Raw genomic sequence first — 19581 nt, forward strand, 5'->3', positions numbered from 1 at the left:
AAATGAAATATTAATGTAAATGTATTTAATGCAATCTCGAGACAAGTTTGTTTATTCTTTATATTTATTAATTTTTCAAGAATGCTCAATCAGATTTATCTCGAACAACGTGCATTGCTCGTTCAGAAACGAATGGAACTGTGCCAGGACGAGAATGCATACGACGTTTAGCCTCCCTGAAATACAAGTAAAATAATTAAATCAAGCATTCATTTTTAAAAATAAAATTGTTTCATTTTCTGTTGAACCGACGGTACTTACTTTGTTTTACGCTTATTACGAATTGTTCTCAATTCTTCTTGAGCATTGTAAATGTGTTTAGGTACTTGTCTGTGTCGAGCAATTCTCCTTACTTGAGGATGTCCTGCAAACTTTTCCTTCAAAGCTGCATTGTAATTTAAAGCAGCTTTCTCCCTGGGTTTCAACTGCAAAGAATGAATTATCATCAACCCTTCGCCTGATGAAGGGAAGCAAGATATACTAGGGATGCCATGGTGGGGGTTAGAGAAAACAGAATTAGGTATTTGTATTGTCTTGTTTTACCACTTATGATGGAGTTTTCTAGCATGATTTTCATTCGAGTTCCTACTTACAACACCTAATTTGTCGGATGCTCGGGCTTTCCATACTCGAATATTCATCTCGTCACTTCCACTGATGATGTATTTGTCATCAAGAGACCAAGCAATGTTCGTGAGTCTTTGCATTCTTTTTGTATGGTAAATATCTCGAGAATGACCTTTATTAATTTCAAATATCCTTAATGACTTGTCATAACTTCCTGAGACAAATTCTTTCCCAGTTGGGGAGTAATCAACATCGATAACTGCACCCACGTGGTCCATATGAACATTAACTGGAGTTTTTAGTTTTCTCATATCAAACGTGTATAGACTGAAAATATAACATCATATGTTTATAAATAATTGAGTCACATAGGTCATACCCAAGATGCATACCTCCTTCCGTAGAGAAAGAGAGATATTACGACAGATCACGTATGAAAAAATGCTATAGGATTTCCTATAGGAAATCCTATGGAGAATTCGAACATTTCCTATAGGATTTTTCTGATAGGGTTTCCTATCGGATTTCCCACAGGATTTCCTATAGGATTCCTTATAGAATTTCCTATCAGATTTATGATCCTAACCCTTAACCCTAAGCGGGCCATCGTGACAAAAAATAGTATGTGTCATTCGGACGGTAGCTTACTGTCCTTATAACACAATATACTATTGGACAAAGTCAATGAAACTGTAATACTTTACGTCTTATCAATTCACTGCAAAATTAAGAAAAATTCATAAATTCACTGACTTGTAATCTTCATTAGCACAGGTGAAAGTGTAGGCCTCCATAGGATTCCACGCTAATTTATTTGTTCTTAACTTCAGAACGACTTTACGTAATGGTCCAGCATCTCTCGTATCATACAAGATGACACTCCGATCACTCGCACATGCAGCGAGTAAATTTGATTGAACTAAGTTGTATTCAACATGGTGAAGACTGTCCACTCCCCACTTGAAAGTTTTTACGGGTTCATTCCGAGTCTCTTCCCACAACTGGCAGACTTCTCCACACGTTGCGAACTCAGGTTTCATACGGTGATGTGAAATGGCAGTTATGACATTCTAAAGAAAATGTAATTGATGTATTGATACATTACTCATATTATCAACTGAGGTAAATTATCAATCCACTCAATTCAGAGGAAGAAGGGACATAATCGACTTAAAACTTTGAAAAATGTAATCGTCATTCCGACCGTAGAGTAGCGCTTCCTGCTGAGAATCCCTTCCACGTACCAGGGAGGTGAATACCATCACGCTTTAAAATCCATCAGATCAGAAAAAATGACCGTTATGTAGCGGTAACTTCACTTTTTCGCATATCATAATTTCGGCCGTACCACTGCTGTTTCGACTCAATTAGGTAGATGTAAACTGACAGTCGTGAATTTTTCGGTTATAAAATTTTGTCAAATTTGGTAATAATTCGTATGTCCAATTATCCATTTAGATTTGAATACATTGAACGTATGTGTTTAATAACCAATTAAACGTTTTATCGTCATGAAATTGTGGGGCTATCTCCGAATCCTAAGTTATTATATTACCACTACTGTCCAGTTCAGAAGTAAAGGACCGTGAAGTTAAACACGCATAACTTCCGTAAAAGAAATCGTAGAAATATGAAACTAGTTTGAATTGGTGGATTGAGTAGTCATCTCATCCTATGCGGAGCCTCATCTCCTTCAATTTATTAATGTTAATTATACAGAGTGTCCCAAAATGAAATGTCATCCCCGTGAGGGTAGTTCGGGGGGCTCGTCTGGAGATAAAAACTCTAATAACGTTTTTCTCTTCTACGTTTCACTCAAGAGTTATCAATAGTGATGCCGCGAGACAAGACAAGGTAAGAGTGAGCTACTCACTCTAAGAGAATTAGAATTTAGAGAGAAAACATTTCCGCTTCACCCAGCCGGGAATCGAACCAGATACGCGCCGGGCACTCTTACCGACTAAGCTACCGGGAACCACAGAAAGGAGGACTTATGCAGCTCCCATCTGGCACACACGCTACCCCGACTCACACTTCTAAACTACAGCTAACACAAAACAAATTTCTGCGTGTAATCAATAACGCATATCATCACACACCAATTCAGCAAATTTAAGAATTTTTTCTTCACGAGTGTACTTTCAGTTGTAACAATCACTTAAAAAATCAGCATATTTTTGTCATCATTTTTTGAAACTATAAGGATACGGCAAAGTTCATTGATTTTCACGGCCTCTTAAAATCAGGCGTTTTTTTGCGTTTTTACCTTACGGTATAATTAATATTAATGAATGTAAAGAGATGAGTCTCCGTATAGGATGAGATGATTAATCAATTCACCAAGTAAAACTTGTCTCATATTTCTACGATTGTTTTTTTTACCAAAGTTATGCATGTTTAACCTCAGGGTCCTTTACTTCTGGAACGGACAGTACACTGAGAGAAAAGTCAGAGAATTTTTGTGGGGAAAATTTTAGTGCTGCACTAGAATTGAGGCGCAATGTGCCAGCACATGAAAATTTCCCCTTCGGCACTAGAAAAAGCGACGCTTTACGCCCTCGAAATTCACTTTACGCACGACCTTGAACTTGACGCACACCGTGCACAAAAGCAGCCACTTTACCCCCACTACGGTTCCGAACAGTGAACTCGGTAGGTATTACAAAAAATTGGATGTGTTACGCGTGCGTGCGAAAAAGTGGTTCTTTACGCACTTGTAACACAATATACTATTTCAGCTGAAGAATGCTAGAAGGCATTACTTTAGCTATCATTTTCTCCATTATTGATGTTTTTAGAAATATGTCAATCATTACTACCGGGGTTTCGTATAAACTACCCAATTTAAAATTTTCAACGCGGCGTCCTTTCGGGCTAAGTGGGAGTCCTAAAGAATTTCTCAATGGAAATTGCGCAATCTTCTCTAGATTTGACGATGTGCTTTATAAACTGATCTTGTCATCAATCCAATTGATACTTCTATGCTGCTAAATCAATCAATCCTTTTATATTTTTGTTTGTTGGAAAAATCACGTACCCTACTAATGATTGTGTTTATGGGCAAATCCTCCTCGTCTTGTGCAGGTGCATCGGATCTCCACATTTTTATCATTTTATCATCACTGACGGTGATGAAATGGCCAGCATCACTGGCGAATGTAATTCCCCGGACTACTCCATCGTGTGCTAGAATAGAGCGGTTACAAGTTTTTTGGGGTAAATTCCATGTTTTGACTTCTCCGTCGCAAGATCCACTGACTATAATGGAAAGGTTGGCAGGATGTTTGCAGATAACAGAAACTCCGTCTTTATGACCTTCCAAATTTCCAATGAAGGGTTTAGCAAATACTCGATCGAGTTTCACAGCATTTAGTGCTCGAATGTACTCCCGTGCTGCTTCAAATGGATGTAATGATGGATCATAATTCCTTGGAACTGTTGAATAAATAGCGAAAATTAATAAAATTATGTATCCCTGGTATCCACAAAGTTACTATTCCGCAAGCAAGGTCATGGGATATTGTGTTTTCTAATACTCCCTGGTTTTGTTTCTTCAGTAGCGAAAATAACAAAACTTAACATCGGTGATGTTAAGTTTTCGGTAACGTAATCGGCAAGGCCATATGAGTTTTCGCAATAACAGAATATTCAATTGGGGATTGTCATATCATTTTTCCCCCATTACCGTATACCTACCGGTTTTTCTGGATTGACGATGTTCTAATTTTGCCTGGAAATGACATAGAATGTCATGAAACTTGGAGATATGTTGGTTTTAGAAAATGTGTGCATGTATGTCCGGATGTGTGTGCGAATTTTTCGGAAAATTATTACGAGCAGGATTGCGAGCCTATTCGAGAGAACTCATGCGACCGTTAATTCATGCATTATTAGTCTTATTATAGTATCTTAAATTATAGTTCTAAATGGAGTAGGGCAGTTTTAATCAAAAGCAGGGAATCATTCGTAATAAATTCCATATTTTTTCAGTAAAATTTCATTTTTTGAAAGAATATCATGGCAGTAATAGTCTGAAGTTGTGGCGCCACGTGGGATTTCAACCGCCAGATTTAATTTAATTTTCATCGAAGGACAATAATTATTTTGCAGTCGTTCTTCGTCGAACAAATGATTTTTTTTTTTAAATTCGTTTCCGGGAACAATGCGTAGATGACAAAGAAAAAAATTTTATGACTAGTAATAGTTGAAAGAATGACTTATTTCGAGCCATATTCTACTTCAGAACATATAACTATCTACCTGATCGTTATGGTGAAGGAGAGGGCACTTAGGAATCCTGACTTATTTGATAATCAATGAATTTAAGACAGATTGCATTTTCCAATAGTTTTGGAATTGTGAAAGTGTAGGTATTTGATTTTTTTAATGTTGTCGCCTCATATAAAATGTTGAAACAACTTGTGAAGACTTTTTTTTTCACAACAGAGAATTCATATGCAGGTGCAGGCCCACATGGCAACTTCAAAATGGTTTCGAATGAAGCGGAACTCAAGCCTCTACCGACTACCATTCCCGCACTGAGAAAAAAATCCATTTACGTCAAAGCGAAATGCCAGCGTCCCCACTCAAGCGCCCTACTACGCTTTAGTACGTTTTTCACCTTAAAGGGTCAAGAGAAGAATGTATTTTTTTAATAACCTATTTCTCGAATCGAGTCATTTCCAGGCAATACTCATTAAATTTCAATTCTGACAATTATATTGGTCTAGAAGATGATCATGTCAGTTATGGCTTTGAGTGAACTCCCTCAATAATTATTAACATTAAAAAATTAGTCAAAATTCCTGCTTGTGAAATATAACAAATTTAGGAAAAATGAATAATCATTGGAAGAGTTCATCCAAGGTCATGTGGAACATAGTTATACTCTAACAGCAACATGATTGTCATAATTGAAAATAAATCAGGCTAACTTGGAAATGACTCGACTGTAGAAATACGTTTTTGAAAAAATATTTTTTTTTTCTCTTTCATTGGTTTTATCGAAGTAATTGTCAATTTGAAACCCCTCCTCTAGCCTGCCTCCCTCCTTTCTTTTCCTCTCATTGTTATCTGCGGTATCATGGCCGTCGTACTCTTAGCTGTGCCCCATTCGAGCTAGGACTGCACGGGAAACCATGTAAAACCCCAGTCGCACAGCCGGCCGATTGTGCAGTGCCCTAATATATCCATCTGTCACACTGACTAGATGCAGACACTAGGCCGCTACACCGTACCTACCGCCCGCTTTTTTTGTGCGAGCGAGGTGCTCCTAAAGCGGTCACCCATCCAAGTACTAACCCAGCTCAACGCTGCTTAGCTTGGATGTCCGCCGGAGCAACACCTCACTCATCTAACCATTACAGTCGGTTTTTGAAAAAATAAATACTTCTCCCAAGTCAATGGATACTTGGCGAAAATATTTTTTTTTCTTAGTGTGGGAATGTTAGTCGGTAGAGTCTTGAGTTCCACTTCATTTGGAGCCACCTTGATGTTGTTATGTCGGGTCAGCGTCTTCATTAGAATTCCCTGTTGAGGAAAAAATTGTCTCCACTGATTGTTTCAACATGTGAGGCGACAACATTGAAAAAGTCAAATACCCACACTTTTACAATTCAAAACCGATTAGAAAATGCAGTCTGTCTTAAATTCATTGATTATCAGATAAGTCAGGATTCTTAAGTGTCCCCTCTCTCACCGTAACAATCAGGTAGATATTTATATGTACTGAAGTAGAATATAGCTTGAAATAAGTCATTCTTTCAACTATTACTAGTCATAGCATTTTTTTTATTTACTTTAATATTCGTTGCAATTCGGTGGAGTTCAATTTCGAACTCTCGGACATCAGGGTCTTAATCACTGTTCGGGCGCCATTTGTAACGTTGAAATTAAATCACAATTTAAATTGCAATATTTCTGTGATATTCAGGCTTCAATAATTGATCTTGTAAATTTTTCGTTTTGACTATCCGGGCAGTTTTTATTGATATTAATTCAATCCATGGGCGCCATGTGATCTCATCTCACGTTACCTAATTTAAAATAAAATAAATAAAAATAATTACCTTTGCCGCTTCGTGATTTCATTAAATCTAATATTATTTGTGCAAATTCTGTTCTGTTCGGGCATTTAAGAATTTACTAAATTATTCAATTGAACTGATTCCTGTATTTTCGAATTAGAATTTAATTCATAAAGATAATATCAATTCTAGTGATTCGTTTTAAATGAAGTTTGGGTAAAATTCAAATGAAAAGAATGTTACAATTTTAAATAATAATGTTCGCTTTTATTCCAGTGAATGTTGATTGTCTGAGTTTAATGTAAGATCAGTTTGAATGTGATATATCGTGTCCGAGTGAAAGTTATAATATTTTGTAAAAATAATACCTCCGATACTTCCAGAATTTATCAATTTAATTTAAATCAAAATAAGAATTCGGATTCGGGTTTCATTCCCGAGATATTTGTCGATTACGTCTTCGCAAATATTCGCACAATTGATACGTGGTTTGACCCACCGAAAATGGCGTAATTGGTGAAACCAATTACGTAACCCCAAAACTCTAATTTTTCCTCAATTTTCCAGTTAAAAATCCGGGTTTCTCGCTCAACAAATAATTCGCACTATAAATCACTCCAGTAATGTTGTTCACTAATATTCCTGACACTCTGTCACCGGTAATTTTAATACAAGAGTACTTACAGACATGTGCATGGAGTATACAATATTGAAGTTCATTAGTTCTGATTAACTTTTGTGTGAAATTAAAATGTGATAAATTGAATTCATTGTATTTCGAGATCACGTATTGACCCTCAATTGAATATCAATCCATATTATGGATATTTCGTCATAATTTTGAAAATAATGAAAAATTATAACCCTCATTCCACTTTCCTGTCAATTTCACAACTTTCCTTCGTGTGAAATTATATTTGATTATTCTTGTTAAATTGTGTGTTCTCATTGTGAGTGTGGAAGGTAAAATTTGAAGGCTGGGAAAAATAATCCATCGACTGGCGTCAACCATATTTAAAATTTCAATTAAAAATAATTCTATTCTTCATTCTAAATTTTCCCCGAATGTCACAACTAAACTGACCCTTGATACGTAGCAATATTTTGATTTGATTCGACAGATATTATCGTAAGGTATACTTTCCCGTCAAAAAACTTCAATTCGGTCACGTAGTTTGAGATATGAAGGAAAAAAGATTTTTGAGAAATTGCTATATCTCGGAAATTACTGGGCCGATTAAGCTGAACGTGCGCCCACAAATGCTCCAAAGTGATTTATAAATTATTTTATAAAAAATTTATAAAAAATTTCTGAAAAATCGGCATACACATTCCGACATACTTACATACATTTTCGAAAAACATATTTTCACGTTTCGTGGCATTCTACATCATTTCCAAGCAAAATTACGAGATCGTAAAAATCATCGATTACAGGGCTTCCATTTGGAAGCAAAAAGTTGGAAAAATTGCATGCGGCTGTATCTTTGATACAGCTGTAATTGTACGTGGATACGGCCATGGTTTTTCCTTCTTTCTCCAATTTCCTAGAAACTTCTTGCATTCCCTCTAATTTCCTAGAACCCCCTTGAATTCTCTTGAATTTCCTAGAAACTCCTTGCATTCCCTCGAATTTCTTAGAAACGCCTTGAATTCTTTGGAATTTTTTAGAAACTCCTTGAATTCTCTCGAATTTTCTAGAAACTCCCTTAATTTCCTCAAAATTTCTAGAAACTAGTTGAATTTTTTCGAAATTTCAAGAAACTTCTTGAATTACCTCGAAATGTCTAGAATTTTCTAGAATTCCGATAGATGGATCTGCACATAAGAACGGTTTCCCAAAATGACCCCCCATATTGAAACCCTAGATGTATCCACGTCAAAAATTGTTTATTTGTAGTTTACGAGTAAAGCTCGAGGGAAACGGAAATGGAAATATCAAATAAGAATAGTGGAAGGATAATCCTATAATTGAATTTAATTAGTTACAAAATTTTGACATTCACGTAGACGTTAAACATGGGGATTTTCTGCAAGTCGAGTATTCAGAAGATTATGATAATGAATTAGTGCGAGTATGGACCAAAAGAATTGTCAATGCGGTTGATTTAGTTGAGAATAAGAATACAAATTTTCATAAATTTTTCAGTTACGGGGTTTTCGTGTGAGAAAAAAAAATCGGAAAACTAGGGCGCGACCACTCAAGGATTGATAGAAAATCCTTCATTTAAAATTTAAGTTACAATTTTCCGATATTAACATTTTTTAAGGTTAACAAAACCAATATTGAGTAACTTACCTCTATGGATATCTCTTTTAGTCTCTCTGAGATATTCATCAGGATTTCTACTCAATAATTTCACCTTCATTCTTTACAATTTTCGTTGCTGTCCCTTAAAATTGTGGGATATTTTATATTCACTCTTTGTCACGCGTGTTTTATTTACTAATTTTACTCCAGAAATCCATCCAGAAGGGGGATTTCGTTTCTACCATAGACATATAATACCTAGATCTCCATATCCCCTATGCAACACAGATCTGGGGAATTAAGACAGAGAAAGAGAGAGAGAGTCACGGTCCCTACCCTTCTCTGTCTAACAGTCCTGTGAAGAGGTGGCTAGTTAAATGAATATTAGTTTCTGAACTGTAAAAAAGCTGCCCTCAACTATCTCAAATGATTCTCGAATGATTAGAACTTAGTTTTATCCAGAAAATAATTATTTCCCTGTGTTCTAATATGATTTCTACTTCACAGCTTTATCTTACAGTTCAGAAACTAATATTCATTTATGTAATTATTACTCATTCTTTATAGAGTATATATGATTCCTACTTTACTGACAGTGTTACCTACAATACTGTCGAGTGAAAGGAAGGGTAGTGAGAGACATCTAATGCCAGCTGAATTAGCTGAGCGCGAGATGAGAGTGTCATCGAACAGCGGCTAAGGAAGCCACGCGTAAGGTGAATCGCCCCTATATTTTCTGTATTCGCCAGGGCGGCGAGCACACATCGTTAGAGGGGGGTTGAGGCAAATGATTTTTCGAAGAAGGCGCTTGTGTAGTTAGCCAAGAAGAGAGGACCGTGGCGACGGCGGGTGGTGATTCAGTCCTTATTAACTCCATTCGTTTATTACAACAAAAAAGTCACTAAAAATATTTTTCTTAATTTCAATCCGCATCCTGAATTATCACCGACATTGAAGCCACCCTTTCCTTTTCACTTTGTTCGCTTCTTTCAGTTTTTACATCACTGTGCTGCTTTCTCTCTCTCCCTCTCTCTCACGCTCGGCGCGCGTGTGTGTGTGTATATATATATATAAAAACTGTGACTTTGTATCGTGTTTCTCCACTGGTAGAACGGCCCAACGAACTCAATAGTACTACGGTTAGTTATACTCTGTGGAAATAGAAGCAAAAGTCGTGGATGAAACGAAGAAATAAGAGAAAACAACTTTTCACACGGATAGTACTTAGTCACTCTCGTCTCTCCATTTTCTCCCCTCTGTCAACTAATCGTGTATGCATCGGAGTGTAGAGCCACCCGTTTGTATGAATATTTATTTGTGTGTGTAGTGCGTGCGGTGATTCACACTCTTCTGGGGGCGCCGGGCCGTTCCGTTTAGACAGAAGTGAACATCAACCAAAAACATCGAATCGGTTTCTCCAGGCGTTTCCACCACTTACGTTTATTCACTTTAATAACCTGTCACCTGAGTACTTTTTTCTTTCGTAGATCTTGGTTGAAACAACCAGAGATGAAAGAGTTTATCCAAAAATAAAAGAAGGAACGCTTATTCTTCCAAAGGAACATCCAGCACCAACGTTGAATTAGTTCTTCACCTTTATTACGAAACATGTTTAAATGGAGTTGATTCACTTCTCTCATTTCATTTCCATCTGAACTTAATTTTTTGACGTTAAGGGACTTGAAAAATTCTGTATTCTCGGTAATAGTGAAACAATTCAATTACATGTACATTTGTCCCTTGTCCTTACAAGCAGCGTTACTGTGATCCTGAAAAATTGTGATTTTTCATCTTAAATATTATTCAGAACAGTGTTTAGAACATTTAAAAAAAGAGAGTGGGAGAACCTTTGAGTTTTTATAGTAATAAAGGGAAAAGTGACAAGACCGTTTCAACATCAATTGATTAATAGAAAAACCTTCATCTAAAAGTAGAGTAATCAGTTGCAGCCAAGATAATGCTGAGATATCGATATTCTTCATCAATACATTAATAATAACTCTTTGGAATACTGAGAACTGAAACGGAGGATTTTTTAAAATATTGTGTTGTGACACAATCGATTATTGCTCTTTCTGTTACAATTACTCATTGGTAAAATTGTGAAAAAAGAGGAAGTTTCAACAAGGTGCCTACAAGTTAAAGCGACGGCGGCCACAGAGGGACTACATCAGAAGTAGCATAATGTCAGATGAAGAAGACAAACCACCTGCGCCTCCAGTTCGACTCACTTCCAACAGGTAAATTTGCTCTTACTCTCGAGTTATTTCTTTCTTTATAAAGACAACATTCTCCGGAGCATCATCGATCAGGAGAATTCGTGATTGTTTCGCCTCTTGATTCATCTTTGAAACCTTTGGAGATGAAAAATCAGTATTCTATATAATACTTGACTGTTTTAACAATTATGTACCAATTTTATTCAAAATTCCCGTTACCTTCTTTCTTTATGATGTAGAGAGAAAACGTACGTCTGTATACCAAAAATAGATGAACAGCCACTAATTTAGTTGCTGCTAAAAATAATACTTCCCAGTGCAGACACTATAATATTTAGTAATGGGAGAGGTTATAGGTATTTTCCTTAAAAAAACTTGATTTATTATATTGCTCGCGGGAGTCAAATGAATGGAGTTGAGTTTTTATGTATTTAATGCAATCTTATATCGTATTGAGTAACTTTCTTTCATGTTAGACTCAGAATGAAGCTTTCAAATTTTTTGGTGCAGTAAACGCAAACCTATTGCACTTGATGAGATTATTATTTGATGCATTAAAATGACTCTAAATGATTAATTAAATTTACTGGATTTTTACAGAGGTGACTCAGCACCAAATTTGCCTGTGGATATGCGCCCATTACCAAAGGAACCAGACTCGGATGAAAGAAAAAAGAAAATATTAAAAGGGAAGATGAAAGTCAAAGAGAATAAAGATAAGCCTAATATCAGTTATCCAACGAATTTTGAGCACACTGTACACGTTGGTTTCGATGCTGTCACTGGAGAGTTCACGGTATGTTCAATTTACTTATACTTGAATCACATAAGATTGTTTGATTTTGTTAACAATGCACTCGCTTGCTGCTTTGCTGTTGGTATAATAAGAAAGGAGCGGAATATCCAAATACTAGAAAATGATAGTGATGATAATGTGACGTTAAAAACTATTAAGTAGAATTGTAAAACGGTATGAGGAATGATAATTTGTTACAAGAGAAGATTTAAAAAAAAAACCGTAAGGGAATGGATTTTCCGTGTCCCCTGTATGATATGAAAGTTGATTATGATTTTTATAATGATTATAAACACAGAACCACATGGATGAAAATGTATGGAACATTGTGATACAATGATTTCAGCAATTTATCCGACGCTTTTTATACCTATTTATTTGTTTCGGTTTTTCACGTGTAAAACTAACCCGAACACGTATTTCTTTCAAGCTGCCACTGAAAGTAAGTAAAGTTGCATGATCGCAGATAATTTTATTTCTCTGTGTTATACTCATGACGTTCACTTTTGGATTTATTTCACTTCTAGGTTTAATTTAGTTATTGTTACAAATCCGATTTGATTTTGTTGCCGTTCATAATATATAATTCCTTTTATTCATAACGTTTCAATAAGCTTGAAAAGCCTCACATATTACAGTCGCTTACGTAGCTTAGTTCTGAATAACTTGAGCTTTAGTCAACGTCGCTTACAAGAGAGTGAATCAATTAGAATATAAAATGCCTAGTTGAATTGAGCTGAAAAGATATTGAAGTGCGGCCATTAATTCAGGAATGGAGAAGTAAGAAGAGATAAATTAAAAGGTGATGTAGATTATCTCATAAACATCTGATGAAAAAAGGAGCTCTGGAGAATTTGTTAAGAGATCTTTCTGGACAAAATTATGTCGCCTACAAGAATGATCTCTTGATAAATTCTGCTGAACCTATGCGTTTGAAGATTATTACGAATAAGACACGTGCCATTTTGAACTTGTCTTTTTCTACCAGGTCCATCATAGAATTTGGTTTGATTGACAGAAAAAATCATTTAAAAAATGGCATGACCTTTTTTCTGGGTTGCATTAGTTCTTAGTTGATGAGGTTGCATGGTTTTGGTTGGTTTTTCATGCAGATGTAAGATTCTTTAATAGCGCACGCTTCTATTTTTATGAAATCCCTTCTATTGTACTCCCTGATGTCAATCATTCCATTTTGTATTGAGACGTTTGCATTCAATCTCAGGGGATGCCAGAAGCATGGGCGAGACTGCTTATGTCGAGCAATATCAGCAAGCAGGAGCAGAAAAAGAATCCCCAAGCAGTGCTCGATGTTTTGAACTGGTACGACAGCAGCAGTAAGGAAGTAAAGGGATCAAAATATATGACGACTACAAAAATGGTTGGAGTTAGTGGTACGTAATCAATTTTCATACATTCATACCATCGAAAGAAAAGAAACAATCATCAAACGTTCGAATTAAATTAGTCGGTGTATTTCGTAATGAGCTTTTTCCGTGCATTATTTTTAAATTTGCAGGGAGTTGTCAAAGAGTCTAGCCTGATAAGCATGGTAAATCAAATATTCATAAATTAAAAACAGATTTATTTACAAAATTTAGATTATTATATTGATTCCCTGAATTTTCAAGGATAAAAACTGGTTTTCTCCATTGCATTTTTCGCGTATTGAAAGGCTATATAAAACAATTAAGAAATTCGGAAAAATTACAAACATTTGATAATTGAAGAAAAAAAATATTGATTGGATTTTTCAATGCAGAATATTGGAATTATGGGTGCAATTGGAATAATAACTGTGAATCCTTAATTTTATCCTTTACTCTTGTAATATCTTTTAATATAAAGATTCCTTTTATATAAAGGTAAGCATCGAGAATCTCGAATGAGAACTCGAATTGAAAAAAAGTCAAACTTGAACGTGCAGTTCAGCCATGAATGGACGAAACAGAAATAGAGTGGGGTTCGAGCACTTCAACATATTGCCGCGTGGCGGCACTATTATTTATCGAGATACGCGGTAGCGTATCGGCCAAGAAAAGTACTGACCGACTGAGCAAAACATCAGACCGAGCGCACCGCGTATCTATACATGACAGAACTTCCCCCTCCACTACCTCTAAATGATTTACATTCGGTATAATGAAAACGGGACAACAAATCGAGAAAGTGTCGTTAATTACATTATATAAATCGCCTATGAGCTTTTCAACGGTGCAACTATGGTATTTTTTGAATTAACAGTAAAAAATATACGCGCAACGTGTTGATATTCACATTCTCGCGATTCACATTATAAAGTCGGAGAATCAAGTTGTAACGTTGGCAGCGCCGGTCCAACTGAGTCTCCTATCCAACGTTGAAGTGTTGCCACCAGTGTATTTGAATGTGGGTTGTGATGTTGTTATGGAGAACCATGGGAAATGTTCTTCTTCACGTTAAATCACTTATTAGAATGAAACGGAAAATCGACTCGCTGTTCAATTTTGTTTTCTCTCGTCGAAAATTCGAATTGCATCCCGCCATATCTATATTCATATGCGGACCTCGGACATAAAGGTAGTTTATACACTGTTTGTGAGGTCATCGGTTTATGTTTGGAAATGTGACAAAAGTGAGATGTGTCAAAAATATTGTGTGATCAAGTATTAAATGTCCGTGAATAGTTCAATTCGAAAAGAAAATATTTATTTTTCTCCGAGTGTAACAGAAAATGTTTTTATTGCATGCAAAAAAATTCTCGAAATTAAGTGACAGTGAAATGCGAGCAATTTTGTGATTATTTAGGAAAAATTAGTAGGAAACGGTGGGATTAACTGGATATTTTGAACCCTTTTCAAAATGATGATGTCTTATTGAAGTGTTGATGAAATAGATTTTTTTTTTAATTAAATTATAGCGAGCCCCTTTGTAATAAGCTTAGACTGAGCTCAATCAATAAATTTATTCCTTGGTTATAAATATTGAAACAAGAAGTCAGAAGAGTCCATTCCACCCAATGTTTCCCTAATATTGTTAAAAACAAAACAAAACAAAAACAGATGTTTTCAAAAAGAATTCTTTGTGAACGATAGTCCAATGAGGGATAGTCGAATTCTTCGACTATCCCTATAAGGAAATCAATTCATCTGTCCAAGAAATATAATCCACATAGGAATCATCAGAATAAAAATTGAATGAGGAACGAAATCAAGTCAGAAAATTATTAATGGATGATTAAAATTTGAAATTCGGTGGAGACAATAAATCTGGAGTAGAACTGTTTATTTTCCTTCAATTTTTTATTCAAAAAATGTTCTATCTTATGAAAAATGAATGAGTTAAATTGAATTGAAAAGAACAAATTTCACCGGANAATTAACAGTAAAAAATATACGCGCAACGGGTTGATATTCACATTCTCGCGATTCACATTATAAAGTCGGAGAATCAAGTTGTAACGTTGGCAGCGCCGGTCCAACTGAGCCTCATATCCAACGTTGAAGTGTTGCCACCAGTGTATTTGAATGTGGGTTGTGATGTTGTTATGGAGAACCATGGGAAATGTTCTTCTTCACGTTAAATCACTTATTAGAATGAAACGGAAAATCGACTCGCTGTTCAATTTTGTTTTCTCTCGTCGAAAATTCGAATTGCATCCCGCCATATCTATATTCATATGCGGACCTCGGACATAAAGGTAGTTTATACACTGTTTGTGAGGTCATCGGTTTATGTTTGGAAATGTGACAAAAGTGAGATGTGTCAAAAATATTGTGTGATCAAGTATTAAATGTCCGTGAATAGTTCAATTCGAAAAGAAAATATTTATTTTTCTCCGAGTGTAACAGAAAATGTTTTTATTGCATGCAAAAAAATTCTCGAAATTAAGTGACAGTGAAATGCGAGCAATTTTGTGATTATTTAGGAAAAATTAGTAGGAAACGGTGGGATTAACTGGATATTTTGAACCCTTTTCAAAATGATGATGTCTTATTGAAGTGTTGATGAAATAGATTTTTTTTTTAATTAAATTATAGCGAGCCCCTTTGTAATAAGCTTAGACTGAGCTCAATCAATAAATTTATTCCTTGGTTATAAATATTGAAACAAGAAGTCAGAAGAGTCCATTCCACCCAATGTTTCCCTAATATTGTTAAAAACAAAACAAAACAAAAACAGATGTTTTCAAAAAGAATTCTTTGTGAACGATAGTCCAATGAGGGATAGTCGAATTCTTCGACTATCCCTATAAGGAAATCAATTCATCTGTCCAAGAAATATAATCCACATAGGAATCATCAGAATAAAAATTGAATGAGGAACGAAATCAAGTCAGAAAATTATTAATGGATGATTAAAATTTGAAATTCGGTGGAGACAATAAATCTGGAGTAGAACTGTTTATTTTCCTTCAATTTTTTATTCAAAAAATGTTCTATCTTATGAAAAATGAATGAGTTAAATTGAATTGAAAAGAACAAATTTCACCGGATGTAAAAACAGTCTTTGCTTATTTTGAAAAAAATACTGAAATCTGCCTAAAAACACAAAAACGAATGTTTTTGTGAAAAAAACTAGGCCAGGAAAAAGTTCTGTTTGATTCCTACTGGGTAGTCGAAGTTTTTGAAAAATACATAGAAATAAAAAAGAAAGCCAAGTCAGGAATTTTGAATAAATGGTGATAGTGCACAATCAGGTTTCTATAACAAAAATAGTTCTCAATAGAATAAGTATTCTAAAAAAATTCTCCATTCTGAAACTAGACCTGTGCACGCGCTTTCGCGCGCACATACTTANATTAGTAGGAAACGGTGGGATTAACTGGATATTTTGAACCCTTTTCAAAATGATGATGTCTTATTGAAGTGTTGATGAAATAGATTTTTTTTTTAATTAAATTATAGCGAGCCCCTTTGTAATAAGCTTAGACTGAGCTCAATCAATAAATTTATTCCTTGGTTATAAATATTGAAACAAGAAGTCAGAAGAGTCCATTCCACCCAATGTTTCCCTAATATTGTTAAAAACAAAACAAAACAAAAACAGATGTTTTCAAAAAGAATTCTTTGTGAACGATAGTCCAATGAGGGATAGTCGAATTCTTCGACTATCCCTATAAGGAAATCAATTCATCTGTCCAAGAAATATAATCCACATAGGAATCATCAGAATAAAAATTGAATGAGGAACGAAATCAAGTCAGAAAATTATTAATGGATGATTAAAATTTGAAATTCGGTGGAGACAATAAATCTGGAGTAGAACTGTTTATTTTCCTTCAATTTTTTATTCAAAAAATGTTCTATCTTATGAAAAATGAATGAGTTAAATTGAATTGAAAAGAACAAATTTCACCGGATGTAAAAACAGTCTTTGCTTATTTTGAAAAAAATACTGAAATCTGCCTAAAAACACAAAAACGAATGTTTTTGTGAAAAAAACTAGGCCAGGAAAAAGTTCTGTTTGATTCCTACTGGGTAGTCGAAGTTTTTGAAAAATACATAGAAATAAAAAAGAAAGCCAAGTCAGGAATTTTGAATAAATGGTGATAGTGCACAATCAGGTTTCTATAACAAAAATAGTTCTCAATAGAATAAGTATTCTAAAAAAATTCTCCATTCTGAAACTAGACCTGTGCACGCGCTTTCGCGCGCACATACTTATTCGTTGAGAAAATGAAGAAATCGAATTTATTAAACTTCATATACTCATAGATTTATAAATATTATATATCTGGATTGAAGTCTGGAAGTGTCTTCATCATATCCTTGTAAGAATTCTGAATCGAGTAAAAATAGAATCAAAGCCAAAGAAAAAATTTTGTGAAATTTGACAAATTTTGGTTCAGTAACAAAAGTCGCTTGGAAAAAGTATAGGAAAATCATAAATGAAAACTAAAGGATATTTGTATGTACGAAGCTTTTTTTCGTCAATTTGATAATGCTTAAGGTAACCAAAATACACGTAAAGTTTCCAGTTTAAAGAATTTTTATCTAGATTATTAACCTGACTTCTGTTGGAATGCTGGAGTCACTAATCTCTATTTCTATAGTATGATTAATTCAAATACTTTTATGACTTGATAGCTTAATCTATTTCATTTGAAACAGCCCCTTTAGACAGGGCAAGCAGTCCACGTAGTATGGGGACGAGCATAAACATTGGAATGGGAAATCTTCGCGGACAAGCGATGTCACAAGCCTCTGGCAGTTCGCATTCGCAACAGTCATTGAGTCGGTAAGTCAACATTATGTTTTCAATCATTGAATTGGTAGGTTTAAGAGTGCAAATTTCTAGAGGGCTTTCTAAAGAGAGGTTCGTTTGAGTATTTGCATTACTCCGTTGTGAGTTTTTCAGCTTAGTTTTGAGCTTTTCGCGGCTATAATTATTGATGCCGCGTTTGTTTTCAGCGTTGCGCCGACGTTTCGCAAACAGTGCAGTTTGCATCGTCAGGGCTATGAGCTTCGATGTTTGGGGGTAGTTCTTATGTACCTCTCCTGTGATGGAGGGGGGTGTGAAGAGGAGGGGGGGATTAGCCAATCATTTTTAATTGATCAGCGCGTCCATTAAAAAGAATAATTATTAGTTCAGTGAAGTACAAATGTCAGTGTTGGCAAAAATACACACTGTTGCTCCCTAGAAAATTCCTACTGAGGAAATCATCAGTTGGATCCAGATATCGATCTACTATCTTCCTCACGAGACCAGCAATGAGATCCGGAAGCAATTGTCCAACATCCTTCACAAGGCTACTCCCCCCCCCTCTTTCCCTAGTGGTAATATCACCCGGGAGGACCGTCTTGCATCGCGTACCCTAAAGGAGAATAATAATACCATTATTCTGAGAACAAGACAACAAGACAAAGGCAATGCCACGGTGGTTATGAATAAGGACGACTACTCAAGAAAGCTCAGTGCGATAGTGGATGACGCCAGAGTTTATACTACACTCATTGAGTGAAAAACTGCTGATCTCCTGAAGAAGGCTGGTCTCTCGGCCGATCTGACCAAACTACTCACTCCTAAACAATCCTTTCCCTCCAGACTCCATGGAATCCCCACAATCGATAAAGAGTTGGTTCCTCTTCGTCCCATTGTCAGCCACATTGGAGTGCCAACTTACCAACTGTTTATATATCCAGAACTCACTGAACTTCGTCAATAAACTGAGAAATCTCAGGACTTCTCCAGATGATATCCTAGTGAGTTTTGATGTAGAATCACTCTTCACAAATGGCCCAATCCCAAAAACTTTAGAAATTATCAGGAAAACCAAGAATATCTCTCCCCAATTCTTGCCCTTGATTGAGCATTGCTTGACGTCTACATATTTCTACCTTGAAGGAGAGTAGTATGAACGAAAATCAGGAGCAGCAATGGGTTCTCCCATCTCTTCGATTATTACAAATATATTCATGGAACACTTTGAGAACGAAGTATTGAAGTCAGCACCTCTGAAATCTACTGTGTGGTTCAAGTATATGGATGGTACCTTTGTTATCTAGTCACATGGGAAGACTGGTCTAAACCAATTCTTTCTCTCAATCCTGAATTTTTCTGAATTCTCAGCATACGAGCATCAAGTCCATCATGGAAATTGAACAATACGGATGTCTCCCATTTCTAGATGTCCTGGTTCGAGGCAAAGAGAATGACACTTTAGGCCATGATGTGCATCGCAAGCCACATTATACAGATCGATATCTCAATACTACCTCCCATTACCGCCCCCCCCCCCCCCCC

General features: G+C 35.6%; 2 protein-coding genes across 2 annotated transcripts in view; one reads left to right on the plus strand and one right to left on the minus strand.

Moving 5' to 3' along the window:
• Nucleotides 1-34: 34 nt before the first annotated feature.
• On the minus strand, nt 35-9383 carry LOC107044121 (DDB1- and CUL4-associated factor 13). Its single transcript, XM_015265878.1, has 6 exons — nt 8893-9383; nt 3605-4002; nt 1321-1637; nt 594-894; nt 262-425; nt 35-176 (listed from the first exon to the last, which is right to left on the minus strand). The coding sequence occupies exons 1-6, from the start codon at nt 8960-8962 to the stop codon at nt 86-88; spliced, it is 1341 nt and encodes a 446-aa protein (XP_015121364.1). The 5' UTR covers nt 8963-9383; the 3' UTR covers nt 35-85.
• Nucleotides 9384-9627: 244 nt separating this feature from the next.
• Nucleotides 9628-19581, plus strand: part of LOC107044122 (serine/threonine-protein kinase PAK 3) — a 20884-nt gene continuing 10930 nt past the window's right edge. Inside the window, exons 1-4 of the mRNA XM_015265879.2 lie at nt 9628-11084; nt 11664-11859; nt 13082-13250; nt 17949-18075. Of these exons, the coding sequence (XP_015121365.1) occupies nt 11029-11084; nt 11664-11859; nt 13082-13250; nt 17949-18075 (548 nt within the window). The 5' untranslated portion in view covers nt 9628-11028. The remainder of the gene's footprint in view (nt 11085-11663; nt 11860-13081; nt 13251-17948; nt 18076-19581) is intronic.

Source organism: Diachasma alloeum, unplaced genomic scaffold, assembly GCF_001412515.2.
Source record: "Diachasma alloeum isolate Michigan unplaced genomic scaffold, Dall2.0 Dall_scaffold_00681, whole genome shotgun sequence".
Lineage (NCBI taxonomy): Eukaryota > Metazoa > Arthropoda > Insecta > Hymenoptera > Braconidae > Diachasma > Diachasma alloeum.